The sequence below is a fragment of the Heptranchias perlo genome, chromosome 32, assembly GCF_035084215.1.
Source record: "Heptranchias perlo isolate sHepPer1 chromosome 32, sHepPer1.hap1, whole genome shotgun sequence".
Lineage (NCBI taxonomy): Eukaryota > Metazoa > Chordata > Chondrichthyes > Hexanchiformes > Hexanchidae > Heptranchias > Heptranchias perlo.
Genome location: NC_090356.1, coordinates 9,841,116 through 9,862,385, shown reverse-complemented (window position 1 = coordinate 9,862,385; position 21,270 = coordinate 9,841,116). Strand labels below are relative to the sequence as shown.

General features: G+C 42.5%; 1 protein-coding gene across 10 annotated transcripts in view; it reads left to right on the top strand.

Moving 5' to 3' along the window:
* samd11 (sterile alpha motif domain containing 11) overlaps nucleotides 1–21,270 on the top strand; it is a 194,513-nt gene that overhangs the window by 54,063 nt on the left and 119,180 nt on the right. For all 10 annotated transcript variants that reach the window (XM_067970314.1, XM_067970315.1, XM_067970317.1 and 7 more), the window contains exon 3: nucleotides 932–1,113. In XM_067970314.1, the coding sequence (XP_067826415.1) occupies nucleotides 932–1,113 (182 nt within the window). The remainder of the gene's footprint in view (nucleotides 1–931; nucleotides 1,114–21,270) is intronic.

The window sequence follows — 21,270 nt, the reverse complement described above, 5'->3', positions numbered from 1 at the left end:
TTCGTCAGGTGAAGGAGAAAGCCTCCGAAAGCTTGTGATTTTCAAATAAAACAGTTGAACTATAACCTGGTGTTGTAAGATTCCTTACATTTGTCAACCCCAGTCCATCACCGGCATCTCCACACTTTGGGGGCAGCATGACTGACCCTCAAAACAGGACTTTCCTGAAATGGTGATGCTATACTAGTATAACCACTCATAGGTCATTCAAAGTTATTGTTGGCCTCCAGTTGGTCTTTGTGGGTCTATAGTAGCCCCCAAGGGATAATAATAAGCACAGCGTTGGAATAAAATGATGATATGGGTGTTAATGTCTATTAGGGCTCTTCTTACTTAACCACCAAACAGTTAGAAGATGAGAAATGCTTGTGCAACAGATTCTAATGCAATGTATTACAATTAGCACAGGATACATTTTTTAATGTCCTTTTGGTAGTAGCAGTAATATCAATGAATGGCCTTACCTTTTAATTAATCGCATCAAGCTGTTGATGTACAATTAGAGAAAAAGAGTTAGAGAAAGCACTTAAGAATGTGCAAGCTGTTTAAGATAGGAACATACAGTACGATTGTCTCTCAGTTCTGGTTTCATTTGTGTACCTTTTTAGAGTTCCAACGTTAAATTAAAATTAATTTCATTTTGGTGGAGCAAGTTCAATTGTGCGTAGAAATGAAGTATGTTGAGGGATCTAAAGATAATCCATCTATATGGGCTCTAACTTGCGTTGACCTTTTTTGTTGTATCCATCCAGATGGATGCGTTTTCTTTGGGGGGGTGGGGGGTGGGGTGGGATTTCACGACCAGGGTGGGCAGGGCCCACTTGAAACCTGACTGGAAAGACCAGGTGGTTGATTTTAGTAATTCTTGTGCTCAGGCAAAGTTCCTAAGAATAACTCCGATCTTGATCTTTTTTTTTTGTGTGTGTGATAGAATCGGGGACGCTTGGCTGAAAAGAGAACAATTCCTTTGCCGCCAACAAGAGTACCTAAGAAAGAACTGTCCTCGGCTTTTACAAATAGTGAAGATAGTGAAGAGAGCGAGAAAGCAAATGGTGACCGCCCTCCTGAGGTAAAACAGGAAGAGGAGATTCAGGCTAGCACAATGAAAAGAAGGTAACAGTTTACTAAGCGTTAATTTTTATTGGAAGATAGATCCTTGAGGCTATTGTACAAAGACTATGTACGGTGTACTCTACGATACGTTGTTGTCTGTATAATTAGGAAACCATGGTGTTCAGTTTCTTTTCTACTGTATCAGGGCAGTGAGACTGACATTTTTCTATCCGTTACATTGCTAATTTTGTAACAGTGGTGACAAGTGCTTTGACAATAGTCAGAGTGATTATAATCATCATTCTATAAACAGCAGTGCTGCACTATAATAAAGATCCAATTTGTTGAGCGGATATAATTTGTTGGGCCATAAAAACCCAGAAGGAAACGGATAGAAAAATTTACGTGCTCCAGTTGTCACTGTGAGACTTTTCAGTTATCATTGGAAGCCTAGAGTTTTGTGCTGGCCCTCTGAAAGTGGTGAAAACTTCACTGCGCTGTTCCTGCTGTGTGCCCGGGTGCACGTATCTCAAAATTTGCGCACTGCCAGCCTGCGATTTTTTCCATCCATTAACTTCAACTGGCAGTGCCCCATTTTGCGACTGCGTGGTTCCCAGTGTGCTCCAGGAGCGGTGGGAGTGGAGTTTTTAATTCCCCGGTCCCATCGTCCCATCCCCCCTCCTCCCCCACACGTAATCTTTTCAATTTTATTCTCTTTCACATATTTACCCACTTCCCTTTTAAAAGCTACCAGTGATTTTGTTCGCACCACTGTTTCTGGTCGGGTATTCCACGACCATGTGTATTTAAAAAAAAAAACAAAATTCTCCAAACCTTATTTTAATTGTAAAAATTCAGCAGATTTTCAAATAGAAAATTTGAGAGTAAATTTGTGCAGACCTGATTTAGCATAACGCCTAACAGGACTTTTGAAAAAAAATCTCCCTTTTTTTTGTTGGGATTCCCGTGGCTAAAATGAGCCGCTTGGCTATGTTCATAGGCGTCTGCCGCTGTTGTAATGTGTCTCGCTGCTGGGAGTTTGCAGCAGTGGCCTGTGGTGACTTGTCGGTTCCTCATAGTTGTTTCCTCCTCCTCCTCCTCCCCCTCCTCCCCCCCCCCCCCCCCCCACCCCCTCCCTGTGGAGAAGTGGCCTTGTCGTCACTTGGCGCTTCTTGCAGATGGCACAGTCAAGATGACGAGCTCACAAGGGGGTTTGATATCCTCTGGTCGTTCACCGGGTAATACTTTTTATTGGTGCACTATTTTAGCACATTAACCTATTTGGACTGTGTTAGATTAGTGTGTAAAGGAAACTTATGTGAAAAAGAGCAGAATTATTTTTGGAACAATTTTAAAAAAAAGCAACAGTCAACTTTCTTCTCATAGGGAAAAAGAAATGAGAAGTGATTCCTCACTCGTAGTTTGGACTTTATAAATGTAGATTTAAGCTGAGTTAAAGAATTAATGTGCTAAGTAGTTCTGCAGGCACTATTTTAACATATTAACCCATTTGGACTGTGTTAGATTAGTGCATAATAGAGTTTTGAGTGAACATTTTAACTGACATGTTACGGGAGGAGATCAAACCCCATAGTGTTTGGAATTGTGGGCAGAGACCCACATTCTACTGACTCTTTTTGGCAGAGTTTACTGAAGCACAAGCAAACGGTGCTAACCTGCCACCTCAAACTATCTGTTCTTATTGCTCACTTTACTAATGGTTTTAAAATATTGTTCCATGCAATCATTCTGATGCGACAGGTTGCCGGTTGCATTACAAAGAACGATGTAGAATTTACAGCACAGAAACAGGCCATGCGGCCCAACTGGCCTATGCCAGTGTTTATGCTCCACACGAGCCTCCTCCCACTCTACTTCATCTCACCCTATCAGCATATCCCTCTAAGGGTTCTTTAAGGGAAGCACAGGTGCTTTCTGGAGTAATTTTCAAACTTTACGGCCTTGGTGTGAACTTGGTCAGCCAGGAGCGTGTTACAGGAAATTGAAGCGTTCACTGTGCGTGATTTTCAGACTATCCCAAATGGCACGCAGTGAACGGCTGAATTTCTGCTACATGCTCCTGGTGGACAAGGCTCCCTGCCAAGGGCACATAGTTGGAAAAGATCGCCATCTTCCAGCCCCATAGCACCGGCCACTTCGCCCCTACCTCAGCCCGTCAGCCACTGTAACCGTTGTATATACTTTTTATCACCCTCAGATTCGATTTAGTCCAATGCTCTTCTTGCTGGCTTCCCGACTTCCACTCTGTATAAACTCGAGCTTATCCAAAACTCTGCTGCTCAGATCCTACCCATGGCCCACTTGCCTGTCACCCTTGTCCTCTACATTTAGCTCCCCGTTCACCAAAGCCTCAAATTTAATAATTCTTGTCATTGTCTTTAAAATTCCTCCACGTCTTGCAACCCATTCCGCCCCCTCCTCCGTAACATGTTCCGGCCCTACAACTGCCAACCCCTCAACCCGAACTGTTTGTACCTCTGACCCCAGCCTCTTGTGCATCCCCCCTTCCTTTGCCCACCATTGGCAGCCATGTCTTCAGCTGCCGAGACCCCACTGTCTGGAATTCCCTTCCCAAACGTGTCTTCACCTCCCCTCCTTAAAACTCACTTCTTTGACCAAGTGTTTGGCTCGGAGTCTGTTATCCCCATGCCTATGTGAAGCACCGTGGGCGTTTTTCTATGTTGAAGGTCCTATTTAAATGCAAGTTGTATATAAAAGCATGTGCCTCACATGGAGCATGACTGAATATAGATGTATCTTCATTCCAATAATGGGACAAATATACAATAGAAATAAATGAAAGAACCAGAGGGGAGATGAGGAGAATTTTTTTTACACAGTGAGCTGTTATGATCTGGAATGCACTGCCTGAAAGGTGGTGGAAGCAGATTCAATAATAACTTTCAAAAGGGAATTGGATAAATACTTGAAGTGGAAAAATTTGCAGGGCTATGGGGAAAGGGCAAGGGAGTGAGACCAATTGGATAGCTCTTTCAAAGAGCCAGCACAGGCACAAATAACTGAATGGCCTCCTTCTGTGCTACATCATTCTATGATTCAATGATTACTAAGATAACGCCATTCAGCCAAGTCTTATCTGTGAACCAGAATTCAACAGTTCACAGTAGTGTCTACCTCTGATGGCTCAGTAAATGTATCCATTGAATAGCTGAGCTGCACAGACCAGGAAGGTCCCACATTTGATGCCTGTTCTCTGCTGATTTATCTAATCTTGGTAGGGGGTGGCAGAAGAGGCATTATATTGGGCTTAAGTGCCCTTGGGTTGGGAGGGGGAAAAATGGACCAGGGCTCCTACTCCTGATCGCTATATAACACCCCTTCCTGGAATGTGTGAACATTGCTATCAGGACAAGGTTAGGTTCAACCACAAAGCTCCCCACAGTTGAATAGCCTGCCAACACTCAAGGCTCTCCTGAACAATGGCCCCTTGGGTGAGGTATCAAAGGGCAGCTGTGGAACTGTACCCCAGGAAGGAGTCAAGTCCTTAGGGAAAGGAGTGTTGGAGAAACATAGTTTATAGTATTCCAACCAATGAACTGTCCCAATATTCCCAATGGTTTACACTTTGGTTAGGTATCATCATAATTTATTTGATGATCCAAAAAAGGGCAATTTGATACAGTTTCCCAGTTAGATAACTGTTGATTGCTGGGGAAGTAGCAATGTGTCCTTGAGGTGCTGGGGAGAGTGCATGATTGAGGGGGAGGGAGAAATGGTAGAACATCAATATCACCTAATGGTGCAGATGCTTTTAACGTCTCTTCTCCTCAGGACAGGTATAATGACCACAAACACTGACTAGCATTACACAGTGAATGGATAAAGGGAAGAGGTGGCAGTTCGTAGTAAAGGTGGGATCTTCCTGCTGCAGTACTGGCGTTGCTGCTTAATGGCATAGTATTGTTTGGTGTGAAAGAGTATTGTTTGGTGTGAAAGAGAAATGCAAGTTGTGGATTAAAAGATCAAATCTCCTTTCATCACTGGGGCTGGCTTCAAATCCATCCCAGACTGATGAATTGAAAGCCTCCTGTCTACTGGCTGTTAAGGGTTTAACGTGAAATTAATTTGGGGCAGTCTCAATTCAGCTTAGTGGGCAGGGGGCCACAGCCTGAAATTGCTCCAACGTTGGTAGTAACTGGCAGTAAATTGGCAGTTGCACTCGACGTGACACTGGTGCAGTGGGGGGGGGGGATTCTTCAGAGGTTGTGGCTGAGGCACATTGTAGACGGAACTTTACTCTGCATCTGACCCGGCCATACCCGACCTGGGAGCGCTTGATGCTGACACTGGATGCCGGAGGTGGAAAGTGTTCTATATCCACCCCTCCCCTCGATGAACACAAGATGTATTTAAAATCGATCAAATCTGAAATGTTTAATTGTTTCGTAATGCAGCTTGGAAGACACATCTGTTTGGAAAAAAAAATTGCATTTGGAGGTGTTTCCTTTGCACAGTAAGGGTTCAATACCCCATGGGAAAAAAAATCCTTCAAATATGTCCTATTACAAAGTGTATGTTGGATTTGGGCCAGGTTTTCAGGAAGCTGCAATTGATCTAATGAGGATTAAGAGCCAATACTAAAAGGAAATGGCTACTTATATCCCAGCAATAATGCAGTATTAAAATGACAAATGGCCAGACAATAGACCTTCCTTAACAAAGAACGGATGGGAATAAGTAATAAAAGTGGCTGCAGAGGAAAGGGTTTTTAAGAATTAAATTGCTGGCCCTAATGCCGTCTGTTTTGTTGTCTTTGGAACGGGTTCCAGAAAAAAAAGCTGAATTATTTTTGGAAATACAACAAAAAAAAAGCAACAGTCAACTTTCTTGACATGGAAAAAAAACATTTAGCCTCATTCGAACCTCGTTTTGTAGTTTGGACTTCGATATTATAAATGTAGATCTAAGCCGAGCCACGCAACAAATGCGCCAAGTAGTTCTGCAGGCACCTCGAGGAGGAGCACCGAGTAGAGATGCAAAAGCGATGTTTCGGTATGAGGGTAGATTTTCCAATTGCAGTCTCCCGGCGCGCACACCCCCATCTGGGAAGTCGCACGCACTACAAGCTGCACACGGCACGATTTCTGGATAGGTGATCCTGGCGGTGAGGCAACTCCGGGAATGGAGCATACGATCAGAAAATGTCCCCGTAGTGTCGTAACATGATTTCACGTTCTGCGAAATGCTTGTGATTTGAAACATCAAAGCGTGCCATCAACATTTTTTTTGGTGGTGGGGGGGGGGGAAAGGAACTTTCTCCGCGTTCAAAACATGGAAAAAGATTGCGTTTTACAAAATTTCTTATCGGTTTCAAAACGACTCTCTTCTCTTGAGGCATTCTCAGCTTGTTTTCCGATTGCTGATTGTAAGATTCAAAGATCACAGCGATTGCAGCAGATAACTGCCGAACATAATCCCACACACATGTGCTGTACTTTGCCACAGAAGGAATTGTGTGTGGGAGCTTAGCTGGCAGGTTTTTTTTAAAAAATGACTTCAGGGCTGTATTAGTTCAATTCTAATTCTGTTTAAAAACCAAGGAAATCCTGAGTTAATACTAATCATGAATTGCCACTCACTCTAATATCATTTTGAGCCCCCTTTTTATGCACCCCCGAATTCAATTTCTACTTTTGTTTTGTTGTAATTTTTACCGCTCCCCTGCAACACGCTGTGCGCTATCGTCTGACTGAGAGCACTGGCACGCAATCTGCTGTTCGGCGTCTGGCAGCGATGGTTTAAACTGGCCACTGGGAATTGTGTAACAGCAGTTGGAAGTGACTGTAGGGAATCACATGGCTTCAGCATGATGGGCAACTCTGAGAGGGGGGGGGATATTTGCAACACAGGGAGCACGGGGAGAGCAAGAACTGGATGGATCTGCACTCAAGCGCACTGTTAATAGCAGGACCTTGGATTTGAAAGTCAGTTTAGATTCACGAAGCAAGTATTGATCCTTATTTCTCTCTGGCGCTTGCATTCCCACTATTCATATTTATGTGTCTGTCTTTATATTGTGGCAGAACTATACCTGTGCTTTCTAAAATCCATTTTGCTTTGTCTTTTATGGAGCACAATAGCGTAACCAATGGGAACTGATTTGTGCTGGGCCATGGTTCCATGGGTGCTGGTTGCCCTCTGCTACATAAGAACATAAGAACATAAGAAATTGGAGCAGGAGTAGGCCAATCGGCCCCTCGAGCCTGCTCCGCCATTCAATAAGATCATGGCTGATCTGATCCCAACCACAAATCTAAAGAACACAAGAAGTCGGAGCAGGACCCGGCCACATAGCCCCTGGGCCCTCTCCGCCACCCACAGGGCATTGACCGATCCGAACTCAGCTTCATGTCCAATTTCCTGCCCGCTCCCCATAACCCCTAATTCCCTTTACTTCTAGGAAACTGTCTATTTCTGTTTTAAATTTATCTAATGATGTAGCTTCCACAGCTTCCTGGGGCAGCAAATTCCACAGACCTACCACCCTCTGAGTGAAGAAGTTTCTCCTCATCTCAGTTTTGAAAGAGCAGCCCCTTATTCTAAGATTATGCCCCCTAGTTCTAGTTTCACCCATCTTTGGGAACATCCTTACTGCATCCACCCGATCAAGACCCTTCACAATCTTATATGTTTCAATAAGATCGCCTCTCATTCTTCTGAACTCAATTGAGTAGAGTCCCAATCTACTCAACCTCTCCTCATATGTCCGCCCCCTCATCCCCGGGATTAACCGAGTGAACCTTCTTTGTACTGCCTCGAGAGCAAGTATGTCTTTTCTTAAGTATGGAGACCAAAACTGTATGCAGTATTCCAGGTGCGGTCTCACCAATACCTTATATAACTGCAGCAATACCTCCCTGTTTTTATATTCTATCCCCCTAGCAATAAAAGCCAACATTCCGTTGGCTTTCTTGATCACCTGCTGCACCTGCATACCAACTTTTTGATTTTCTTGCACTAGGACCCCCAGATCCCTTTGTACTGCAGTACTTTCCAGTCTCTCGCCATTAAGAAAATAACTTGCTCTCTGATTTTTCCTGCCAAAGTGCATAACCTCACATTTTCCAATATTATATTGCTACCTTGTCCAAGAGGGTATTCTTCATGCTTGAGTCTAGTCAATAAGGGGGTAATGTTGCGAGGGACCCTTAAACGGACGTTGGGCCTCTTATTTATACATTTATGGGGCCGTATACCTGTTTTAGGGATCCATCTGGGAATTTAGCAATGGGACCAATGCCTGCGCAGATTGGGCACAAGTAATCCCACTGCTAAATTGGTAAGCTTTGTGCCTGTTTTAGGCTCAAAAAATGGGGTACAAGTACCAATTTCTACCCCTAAATGTCTCAAGTGTTGAAGTGGTGAGAAAAGTATAGGTTTTTTGTTCCATTTTATGTCGTCGCTGGCCGTTACTGGTACGAAAATTTGTTTGAAGTGGTTAGGAACTCCTCCATAGCTCTACGTTGAACCTTTGTGGAGAAAGACAAGCCAACCTGCTCAAAATGTAAGTAATGACTAATGGGTTTTAGTCAAGTCTTAACTGGTTGCTGATGGGGGTCTGTTCCCACTTGTGGAAGAACTGACAGGAGCGTGTCTCATTAACGTCTGCCCTCGGGGACGGGATGGGGAGGGGTTGGTGGTTGGGATGCACAGCTGGTACTGGCTTACTCACAGAGCAACACTTGTGTTTTGAGTTCTGCAGAAGTCTGCAGCTTTGCTCGACAGGCTCACCCAGCTGGGCCGCCAAGGCTGGAAGAGGGAAGAGCGCCTGAGTGCGAAAAGTGGGGCTGACCAGCCCCCAAAAAGGTCTTGGAATAGAAACGAGGCCCACCTCCAGCATACGTGACCCCAGTTACTGCCTGCGTATCAGTGTGTGTGAACCTATAAGCTCTTCAAATCAAAGGTTAGCAAAGCACAAGTGAAAGTGAATTTGTATTATGGCTGCAAGCTGAATTCCTGATTTAGTTGAGGTTTTAATTCTGTTTCAGTATCTAAAGTGGGTTTCAGGGCGATATAACTTTTAACAATAGTGGTCAGTATTTTGACATTTGTAATGTAAAGGATGGGTGAAACTAGAACTAGGGGGCATAATCTTAGAATAAGGGGCTGCTCTTTCAAAACTGAGATGAGGAGAAACTTCTTCACTTAGAGGATAGTAGGTCTGTGGAATTTGCTGCCCCAGGAAGCTGTGGAAGCTACATCATTAAATAAATTTAAAACAGAAATAGACAGTTTCCTAGAAGTAAAGGGAATTAGGGGTTACGGGGAGCGGGCAGGAAATTGGACATGAATTTAAATTTGAGGTTAGGATCAGATCAGCCATGATCTTATTGAATGGCGGAGCAGGCTCGAGGGGCCGATTGGCCTACTCCTGCTCCTATTTCTTATGTAATATTTTTTACATTTGCAGATTATGTCTTTTTAAAAAAAAAAGACTTTTGCCACAACTCAAGCCCTATCTTTACAAAACTTTGAGTATAATCATTAGAGAAATAAATAAATATTGCTATTTAGATCTAATTTGCTTATGCAGATTTATTAAATATTTAAAGGACTTGGCAGGTATATTTGAGACCAACTGAGCTTCAGTGACTAGCATGTAATAGTGTAGTACATTAACCAGTTTGTAGACTGGTATATCCCCTAATTTTTAAATGTTCAAAAATGGGTTGTTGGACTGAGAGGTGTTGGGGAATGAGGGGACCCCAGGAGCCTGCATTTTTTGTCAGAGTTCTGTATTTGCTCACTTACTAGCACGTTATTTACTGTTGCTGTGTATATATTCCACATGGACTAATAATAAAAAATCCTCTGCAATGATAAACTATTTTCTGCTGGGTAACTGACACTGGCTTTTGGAAGTTCACCCTCCAAGATCTCTGCATTCCTCCAATTCTTGCCTGTTGTGCATCCCTGATTTTCATTGCTCCGCGATTGGTGGCCGTGCCTTCAGGCCCTAAGCTCTGGAAATCCCTCCCTAAACTTCTCCTTCACCTCGCTACCCCTTTCTCCAACTTTAAGACGCTCCTTAAAACCTACCTCTTACATGTCCTAATATCTCCTTTATCTGAGTCGGTGTTTGGGACGTTTTACTACATTAAAGGTGCTATATAAATGCATGATGATGTTACTAATGGCTGGGATCCCCAGAAGTGTTTTAATATTTTCAGGGGTGCCTGGGAATGCCAAGATATATGAGGGTCCTCTCACTGCAAAGTTGGATAACCACTGCTCTCGTTTATTAGAAATACCTTATACAGATCTCTCTGTTAACTGTGCAAAAGAAGTTTAAACTTGTGTTACACAGGCAAACACCTCAGTAGCGTAGTGTTTATTTAGCACTCACTGGCGCGTGTCCAGAATCTCTCAAGCCAACTGACTGATGGGAAAGTTCAGTCACTGTTGCATTATCCTAAAATGAACAGAAATTTATTTCTCTTTTATATTTTTTATATAATCAGTATTTCTACCTTTGGCCTCTGTTGGTAGATAGAAAATTATTTGTTTTTCAGTGTCTGAAACCAGGAAAAAAATGAAACTATCTCCTACTTCTTTGCTATTAATTAACTGTTGATGGCTCTACCTTTACTGGCCTGATTGATTGTATCTATCTAACCCTATATGCTGGAGAAGTATTGTGACCTGCTTCTTATAGTCATTAGATTTTGGAGGGCGATGTTGGATGGCCTGCATTCAGCTCCTGGTTAGATATTTCCCATCCTCCACTTCCAAGTCTGTCCCAATTGATTCTTCCATCTGTGTCCCAGATCACAACCTCTGCTGCTTATTGTTGGGATTTTCAGTGGTGTGGATGATAATTTGTTGCTCCTGGAAACGTAGCTGAGGAATATGATTACAAATATGGCATGTGGAGCCACTGGATGGGAGGTTCATCTGAAGCCCCATCTGACTGTCCAAGTGGGCAGTAAAGATCCCATGTGACTTGGGACATCCTGAGGCCATGAAAGGCATTATATAAAAGCAAGTTCTTTTATTTTATTTTCACAAGTCAGCGTACCACCATGCTATATCATGCCAGCTACAAATCATTACATTTGAGTTGATGGCTGTGAGACGGGGATTGAGGGGTAGTGCAGAAAATTTTCAGTTGAAATCCCTTGACCTTCTTGGGACCTCACTGGTTTGATGAGCCTGTCTCTGATGGATAGAGGCTGATTCCTTCCTCCTTGATGCGTGTTTGCCAGAGGTTGCCTGGACTTCTCCATTACTTAACGTATTTATTATATGGCATTATTAATTTGGAAAATTAATTGTGCAGTTTTTAACAATGGAATTGTTATGCAAGATTAGTATTTGCTGTTGATTATTAATATGGTTTTATGCATTTTAAAGAAGAATATTTATGACCCAGTTTGAAACTGCACTCCCTATTCCCTAAATCATAGCTTCCCAGTGTGGCATCCCAATGTTTGGTGGGAGGAACCAAGTGGTAGGTACTTCCCTTAAGGGAGAGAAAATCAGATAGCTGGTTTACAGCATTGGGAGAGGATTAGGAGAAAGTTTACAGCTGATGTTTTTAACTGACTTTCACTCTCTGAATTACTTTAGGTGCAGGTTTGGCAATCCTGGCTGAATTATATGGGTGCGGTAGGTAAAACTGTTTGGGGTAAGAAAGGTACGTTTAATCTTGGTTTGACCAAGAACATGAATTAATCGAGTCTGGGGAGGTACATTCATTATCCTCTAGATCAGGTTAAAAAAACGGAAGGATTTAGGGAACCGAAGGTGCAAGTGTCTTGGGAGAAAATGAGGAAACACTTTTTTAAAAAAACAAAACAATTGTTTTGCACACTTGGTTCCCCAAATGGAAGTGAAAGTTTAGATGTAAACAAGTGTTAGTTGTTTGAGTAGAGTTCTAGCAATCAGCTCTGGTAACTAAAAATGAAGACTGGTTATTTGCAGTCACAGTGTTGAGTTAAATATGTTATCTTACATATTTTTTTCAAAAAAGTATGTGCATCCTGAGTTAACAAAAAAAAGTCAGATTTTCTTACTTTGAAACAATGACACTGAGTGTTCTAGTTGCTTGATTTATAACGTATTCGTATTTTGTCACCAGCTTAATTAGTACTGTGTGCCTGATTTTTATCAGCACTTTCCAAGATTATTTAAAACCTTGGAGCTCCGAAGGTATAGGAGGCTGTTGAGAAGAATTTTGATTACATCAACAGTAGGCCTCCCACAGTCTACTGCTGAGCATCTTGGCTGCTTCCTTGTAGTGACAGGTTGTGTTCTCACTCTCTGCTGTATGGCAGTGTTATTTTTACCTCATCCTGTCAGTATTCCATATTTTTCTCTCGACTGTGGTCCAGCACTGTGCCAGTTCCAACATGGAGATTGTTTTGTATATTTTGGACCATTTAGGCTGCCATCATTGATGTTCAGTTATCTGCTGCCAAATCTACCACTTGACCTAGCCTCAGTCTGTTTCACATCCATCCAGGTAAGGGAGCATCTGCCAGCAATAAGTCAGAAAACACAGAAAGGTGCCACATGGATACAACAAAAAACAAACACAAAGAGAATGAGAGAGGACAAAATAAGGGGTAGCAATCTTGCTCAGAGCAGGACCTAGCTACTTTATCTGAGCTGCTTTAAGCCTCCATTTTGATACCATAGGAACAGCAAGGTGAGTCAACTCCAGTGTTCTCAACTCCAGAGGCTTTGCAGTCATACTCAGAAAGCAGTGCGCAACCAGCACATGAGCTTTACTTAGATGTCTCTGTGTTTGGTATTTATGTTGATAGAATTAAATTCATTCATTAGTCAAAGAGTTTATTCAGTTTTTAGGAAAAGTTAGGTCAGGTCTCAATGCTTCCAAACAATCCAGCCTTGTATCTCCATTGCCTATACCTCCAGTGGTAAATCCCACCCTGTTCTGGTTAAAGGCAGGTCGACACAAGGTATCCGTGCTGGAGCTTGGAAATCAGTGACTTGGAAGCCTCCACATACTTTCCCTCATCTTTATAAACTGGTCTTCAATCCTCAGAGAATGCAGCCTTTGTAAGGAAGGTCCATCAAGCAGATGTGCCGGGTAGGATATTTCTCCTTCGCTTTATTCTAGCTAATTGTTTTACCTTCTGGTGTTACTAGTTTTGTGTGTTCGCTTAGCATAGTCGGCAGGATTAATGAAGACCAAACATGGGCAAAAAGAAACATTTACCTACTCGATAAAGGTGCTTTTTAAGACTGAGTCCTCACTATTCCTTAGGAGCTGCTTCTGCTTCTGTTTTAGTTGGGCATCCAATTACCTCATAGAATTAATAATACCAACATCTAGTTTTTCTTGTTAGATTTTCTTAACATGTAAGTAAATGTTCCATTCATCTGTTTTGTGAAGTATATATGAGCCAAGAGGAAATGGTCAGCCTATAGACAACCTTTATAAGATCTCAGTTGGAGTACTGTGTGCAGTATTGGACTCCACACTGTAGGAAGGATATTGAGGCTTTAGAGAGTCGGTGCAACATAGATTCACTAGGAAACTGCCTGGTATGAAGAAATGCAAATATGAAGAAAGACTTGAAAAATTGGATTTTTTTTGTTAGAACAGCACAGATTACAGTGGTGGGGGGGGGGGGGTGGATATTACAGAATTGTGTAAAATTGTGAAAAGATGGCACAGAGTAGATAGAAGCAGACTGTTCCTACTAGTTAAGGGGCCAAAGATATAAGATTAAATGTAAGTGATTTAGAACAGAGAGCAGGAGAAACATCTTTATCACACAGAGTTGTGAAACTGTGGAATTCACTTCCAGGGTTAGTAGTTGAGGCAGATTAGATTCCAGATTGGATTAAATAGATGGGTGAAGGTAACTGGGGATAAAGGGAAATGGGAACAGGGCAGGTAAATGCGATTAGGACTTTGCTCGTGTGGAGTTTAAATGCCAACACAAACTGGTTGGGCCGAATGGCCTGTTTCTGTGTTGTAGTTTCTATGCATTTCTTTGTATATATGATCCCTTTCTATTTAGTTTCATTACAGTCCAGCAATGTTACGGTACTGTACAAGGAACAGGCAAGTAGTCAGGGTCCCTTACACATCTCTCTGGTGAAACAAAAGATACAATAGGGACATTGTGCTGTCTCTTCGATTTAAAAGCTTCCACTCATGGTTCATTCGAGGAGTACAATAGATGAAGACCCTTGCGTAGATTTTTCACTTAGAAGCAGACTTCAGATGCTCTGCTGATGCCCTCAGTGGGTTCATGCAGTGAGTAGCTGAGTCATGTAGACCAGAAAGGTCCTGGATCGGATCCCTGAACTGGCCTGAGTTACTTTATCTCAACTGGGGCGGTGATAAAGGCTCTTTCGCTGGCTTCAGCATGCCTGGGCAAGGGTGGGGAAAACTCGAGAGGGTGCTGGTCTCTAATTATTACCCAGTGACCCTATTCTGGGAGTTGAACGAGTGAGAGTACGGTGTGAGGACCGGATTGGGTTTGCGAGTGGCTGATTTCCCTGCTGGTGCTCAATGTCCAGATTCGCATAGGAGTTACTGGAGGGCGAGCACACCCCTGGAACTATATCCCAGCAAGAAATCATTGGCTTCAGGAGAAGAGGGGAGAAATTAGCGAGGGGAAAAGAAAAAATTTTAGACGGGGATTAAAAATGAAACTCTTCACTTCCATACAAATGGAATTGGTTGAAATAAAGTTGCTTGTAAACAGAATAAATAAATTGGAGGAATGTCAGGACTTTTCACGTGTCAGATTGACATAGGCTGCATAATCTAATTGTATGCTTGGTTTTTATTTTTAGAAATATATTAAAACGATTTCCAGTTCTGCTGGTGGTTTTGACTCTTCGAGAAAGTTTTCAACCCATTTCACTAGCCCGTTCTGCACGGACACCAAATTAAAATGTATGAAAAGGGCAGATTGTGAGTGGCTTTACATTAAGGGTATTGAATGATGAAGGAAATATGATCCAGTTACACTGCCTTTTACCTTTTCTGAGTCAATTTAGCAAATACCTTTGCTGCTGTGAGTGGTGGTGGTAATAAATTTATTTCACATTGCACGGTGATGATGTATCATTTTACATTTTAACAGGCAGATGGGCCTCCTGTACTCTTCAAAGAGTCAGTCGGGTGCCCTCGCCTGCTAGGATTATAGGTTGGGTTATAGAACTAATAGTCATAAATCACAGATAATTTGATTCCTAAAACCAAAGGGAACCTGCAAGTAAAATGTAAAGAAGCTGAGCAGCTTCCAGATTTAATCTGTGAAAGAGAAGTCGAGGGTGCAAAGGCTCCGGGTTAATTCAGCAAAGCAAAGATGGTTATCTGTGTCACTGAAATTTCATTATTGTGAAACGTGAGTGGTGTCCAAAAATGTATAGAATTGAAAGTCCAACTGATCTACTCACATGTACCAATATATACATGTAGAGAATGACCGTGTGTATGTGCAAAATACACAATGTGTATCTGGTGTAGTGAGTCAGAATATTAAATTACATAGAATCGACAGCACAGGTCTTTTGGCCCAACTGGTTTATGTCGTTCATACTCAACACGGGCCTTCTCCCACTCTAATTCCCAGCCTGCCCTATATCCCTTTATTGCCTTCTCCATCGTGTATTGCTTGAGGTCTGTGGAGAGACCGGCCGAGGAAAAAAAACTTGCATTTATATGGCGCCTTACCGTGTCTCTCAGGAACGTCCCAACGCGCTCCACAGGCAATGACTTACCTTGAAGGGCAGTTGGTTTTGTGTAGGGGACCGCAGCAGCCATTTTCTACTCAACAATGGACCACAAACAGCAACGGGATGGAGGACCAAATAATCTAGGTCTTTTTTGATGGTGTTGGTTGAGGAAGAAAGAAAAAGAAAGACTGGTATTTATATAACGCCTTTCATGACATCAGGACATCCCTAAGTGCTTTACAACCAATGAAGTACTTTTGAAGTGTATTCACTGTTATATTATAGGAAATGCGGCAGCCAATTTGTGCACTGCAAGCTCCCACAAGAGCAATGATATAATGACCAGATAACCTGTTTTAGTTATGTTGCTTGTCCAGGACACCGTGCTATGTACCGACACATTACATTTATACAGTGGCCTTGTCTTAAGTCTTCTGCAGCTACCCATCATGTGTGATTTTTAAAAAAGTTCTTGTTAATACTATAGATACTTCAGTCAGAATTAGAAGGGGTTGAGAAACTGAAATGATAATGTAGGATTTGTGTGTCTGTGAGGAAATTCAGAGTTTGAGGTTCTGATAAACTTGAATTTTCAGCTTGTAAATATATAGTTAATGTTGCTGGATGTATTTTGCAATATACTTTATTTTAAGTATACATCAATTTTGTGTAAATACTTTGGTTTTATTTACCCTCCCCTCTTTCTTTAAAGAGGCAGGAAGCAAAGGTTAATGGTTGATGGGTGTTTTTGTGACTGGAAGGATGTTTCCAGTGGGGTTCCACAGGGCTCAGTACTAGGTCCCTTGCTTTTTGTGTTATATATTAATGATTTGGACTGAAATGTAGGGGGTGTGATTAAGAAGTTTGCAGATGATACAAAAATTGGCTGTGTGGTTGATAGTGAGGAGGAAAGCTGCAGACTGCAGGAAGATATCAATGGACTGGTCAGGTGGGCAGAAAAGTGACAAATGGAATTCAATCCAGAGAAATGTGAGGTAATGCATTTGGGGCGGGCAAACAAGGCAAGGGAATACCACAATAAACGGGAGGATAATGAGAGGTGTAGAGGAAGTGAGGGACCTTGGAGTGCATGTCCACAGACCCCTGAAGGTAGCAGGACAGGTAGATAAGGTGGTTAAGAAGGCATATGGAATACTTCCGTTTATTAGCTGAGGCATAGAACATAAGAGCAGGGAGATTATGCTAGAACTGTATAAAATGCTAGTTAGGCCACAGCTTGAGTACAGGGTACAGTTCTGGTCACCACATTAAAGGAAAGATGTGATTGCACTAGAGAGGGTATAAAGGAGATTTACGAGGATGTTGCTAGGACTGGAGAATTTTAGCTATGAGGAAAGAATGGATAGGCTGGGGTTGTTTCCGTTGGAACAGAGGAGGCTGAGGGGTGATTTAATTGAGGTGCGCAAAATTATGAGGGGCCTAGATAGAATGGATATGAAGGACCTATTTCCCTTAGCAGAGAGGTCAATAACCAGGGGGCATAGATTTAAAGTGATTGGTAGAAGGATTAGAGGGGAGCTGAAGAAAAATGTTTTCACCCAGAGGATGGTGGGGGTCTGGAACTCACTGCCTGAAAGGATGGTAGCGGCAGAAACCCTCAGCTCACTTAAAAAGTACCTTGATGTACACCTGAAGTGCCGTAAGCTACAGGGCTATGGACCAAATGATGGAAAGTGGGATTCGGCTGGGTGGCTCATTTTCGACCGGCATGGACACGATGGGCCGTATGACCTCCTTCTGTGCCGTAAATTTTCTATGATTCTAATATTGGATGAGGAATTGGGGAGGCGATATCTTGAAGCAACATCACAAATAAGGTTGCCAATTTTCCAGGATTGGTTTAGAGCCTCCAGGAATTGAAGATTAATCTCCAGGACACTGCTGCGAGCAAAAACCCGGGAGAAAAATCATAGGGGCATTAAAAAAAGTGTCCATTTTTTCATTTTCTTTGAACACTTCTGTTTATTAGTTATAAAAATATTGGAGATGGGGAATAAAGACTGTCTGACTGATAGTTGAGAACCATGCAATTAGGTAAAGAAGAGTCTTTTTGCTTTCCAATTGGTGTGGGACATGTTCGGCGACCAATGGTGGGAGGCGATGCAGTTGTATACGGGAGGTCATGTGATGAAAGCTCCAGGAATACGTCCAACTAGACTTGGCAACCCTAATTACAAACCCAGTGTAAGGTGTTGCCCTGCAACGAATGAACACACCGAAGGTATTTTATAACTCTGCGTGAAAGATGCTTATGTTTCACCCTGAACCCTCATTTCTTGTGAGTTAATGCCTGATAAACCCTTTCATAAATGCAGATGCAGGCAGGAAGAGATTTTACCTGTCTGCACGTTTACACGCAGGTTCACAGAAGGCCACCGACAATCACTGTAAAAACTCACACATGTGAAGAATGTGCACTTGGGCAAGGTACCAGAGGCCAGTGCTGGTCATGAAAGCATTTTACAGCATGAGTAATAGAGCAGTGCTGACAGAGACCTGGGATCTGGTGCCCTGCAGGGCAGTCTTAGTACACCTGTGCGGCAGGGAGTCTTAGAGTGCATATAGTTCCTAGTGCGTAATACAAATTTTAGTCACTGTGCATTTATATATGTTGCTGCGAACAAGTCAGTTGACTGAGTGAGAAAACGCCACTGTAAATGGGCAGCTGTGTTGTGGGTTCCTGAGGTGGGCAATGCGCTGAGTGTATCATTATTCCTCCAAAGTATGTCACGTGCACAGGTAGCAGTAAATACTCTTCTTGGCTTTTAATGGTGTATTGATTCTATAATGTATTGCGGTGATGTGCATCCAATGACCTGTCCATATTATAAACACAGTTTCTTCGTTTAATCTGCTCTTGGGCCCATTTTGTTCTTGTCCAAGTTGGACGTTCTCATTCATTGTGTCTGTATTTGCAATATGAACAGTTGCTTGATTAATGTGTTCTGTTTAGGAACATATTTGTTATCCATCAACCATTTTTAGAATCACTTTGACTGGAGCAATAATAGGATCACTTGCAACTCCTGATATTCACAGCAGTTTTGTTTTAACACTAAAAAAATTAAATTATCTAATAATTTGAATTAAGCAATTTTCGGGACTTTAATCGAAAGGAAAATCAGGTGGGAGCTAAAGTAGGTGGTCGATCAGCTAGCCCGTGCCAAAAGTGAAAAGGACCCCTTTGAATTGAGAGGAATAGATGATAAACGCTGGAAATCCAAAATAAAGACATTGAAATGCTGGAAATGCAGAGCAAAGCCCATCACTATTTGGAAAGAGTCAAGACGGGTTAACATTTTGAGCAAAGTTCCTTCATCAGAACACACCAGCAGTTCTACAGAGAACTGTGCCATCAAATACGTCTAATTTTCCCTGCACCTGTTGCTCAACAGTATGTGAAAACTCACCTTTATTTCCCTTGTGTTTATTTATTTTCCTTCCAATTGCCCCTCCTCCCTTTCGGAAGGCATCGCCTGCTTCCGCAGGGGTCAGTAGCCTTGTGGAGCCTCATCCCATTGTTCACGTGAGCCTTGTGTAAGTGTTGGCAGACTATTTAATCATGGGAGGCATCACAGTCGAACTCCCTGATGTCCTTCCCCAGACGCTTGCTTTGCAGGAGAGATCGGGAACAGCCGCCTTCCTCCTGTAGCCCAGGGTGCTGAGGCCCTTGCTAGTGCCCCAACTGAGTGCATACAAGAAGCTGATGTGTTTAAATGCATTTCAGACCCCTGCCTGCACTTTTGACTTGCAGACTGAGTTTTCTTGATGGGCACCTTGTTCTAATTGGTTGGCATTTGCCGGCTGCTGGCTGTCTCAGTGAGCCTTGTAATTCTTTTCTCGAACAGTGCCATAATTGGGATTTAGTCCCGTTGAAATGGATGGAAGCAACTGGTGAGAGATGTTGAGGAAGGAAGACAAACTGAAGGCACTTATCTTATTTAACACTTTGAGTGCTGAACAAAAGATTGCATTTATTACCTAACTACTAGGAATTGTGCAGAGATCTGTTGTTCCATTTAATTCTATTCCATGGGATCTGCTGTTAGAAGTTGTGTGGAAAATGCTAGCTTCCCAGTTTGCTCAGGTAGTTTATGCACTGCCTGGTGAGGGAAGAAGCCATGTAGGAAGGCCCTTGGTTTGTGCCGGTTTAGCCCATCGCAGGATTATGGTAGTGGTGTTATGCTTGGTTTCGCTAACTCTGTTTATGCTCTTTATCCAGTGAACCCCACTGGGAAATGCGTGTATCTGTCTGTGTGTACTTGTGTGTTCACGTTGGATGAAGGCAGGATAGTGCTCAGAAGTGGTGCCCTCCACAGTCAAATAGTCGGCCAACATTTATTGTTTGGGCTCATGTGGCACGTAGAAAAGTAAAGGAAGACAGCCAGTGTCTATCACTGCCTTCAGGAGAAAAGGGAAGAGTAACGGGTTTTGGAAAAAGGATTCTAAAGAAAATATCTGTGTATTTGTTAAGCTTCAAAATACATGCAGCGCTGAATGAACTAATCAAGAGGCATGGTGTTCGTAGAGATCACACACGACGGGAAAAGATTCGTATTTTACATAAGTTGGTTAATATTCATGTTTGTACTTTAAATTCATTTGCCCTTCATACTCCATTTATTTAACCACCAACAAAAAAAACCCATAATTTTTTACCTACATGAGCCTTCCCTTCGCATTTACATATTTTGAAATTAATCATTGACAACGAGTACATGCATTAAGAACCTAGTGAACTTGACGAGGCAGTCTTCCCGGGCACTGTGACTGTACTAAGAAACTGTAAAAATGATGTACTACGGTTGTCAAGATGGGAGAAATTATTTAAAAGGTAGTTATCCTTGAGCAGCCATGAGCAAAGATTAGGTTGTCAAGACATAGATTTTGGTTGTCCCAGCATTTATTGTTTGAAAATCCATCCAAGGATTAGAGGACAACTTTATTAGTGAATCACATTCTGAAAGCTTCTGCGTGCAATGCACGGCTTGGGTTGTTTGCATATGGGAAGCAAATCGCAGAATGTGGGTTTCCTTCCCGTTCACGGCAGATTACTCTGTCATCCTGCGGTTTTCCGTGGATTACCAGCCAGTCAGGTTTTAGCCCAGTTGGGGGTTTTTTTCCTGTAAATTTGAATCTTTTGCTCTTTTTAAAAAAATGTCATTTAGTAGTAAGCTATTTAAGAAAAAGCCCTATTTCTATTTTAAATACGCTTGGATTGTTTCTTTAGGACTTTTCCATTGCTGCACCAGCCGTCGGCATTTCAACCTGTTGTCAGCTTGTCCGTGTTTCACAAGAAAATCAGCTTTTTTTTTCCCCCACGGGTTGGATGGAAGTGGTCAATATGAGGGCAGGACTTGGAGCCTGTCGCAACCAATCGATCAGATGTCACTTTCTCCCACTTTTGGTTGCACATGAACGTGAGGCGGAGTTTGGCTCAATGATACCGCTCTGGCCTCTGACGCAGAAGGTTATGGGCTCAAGCCC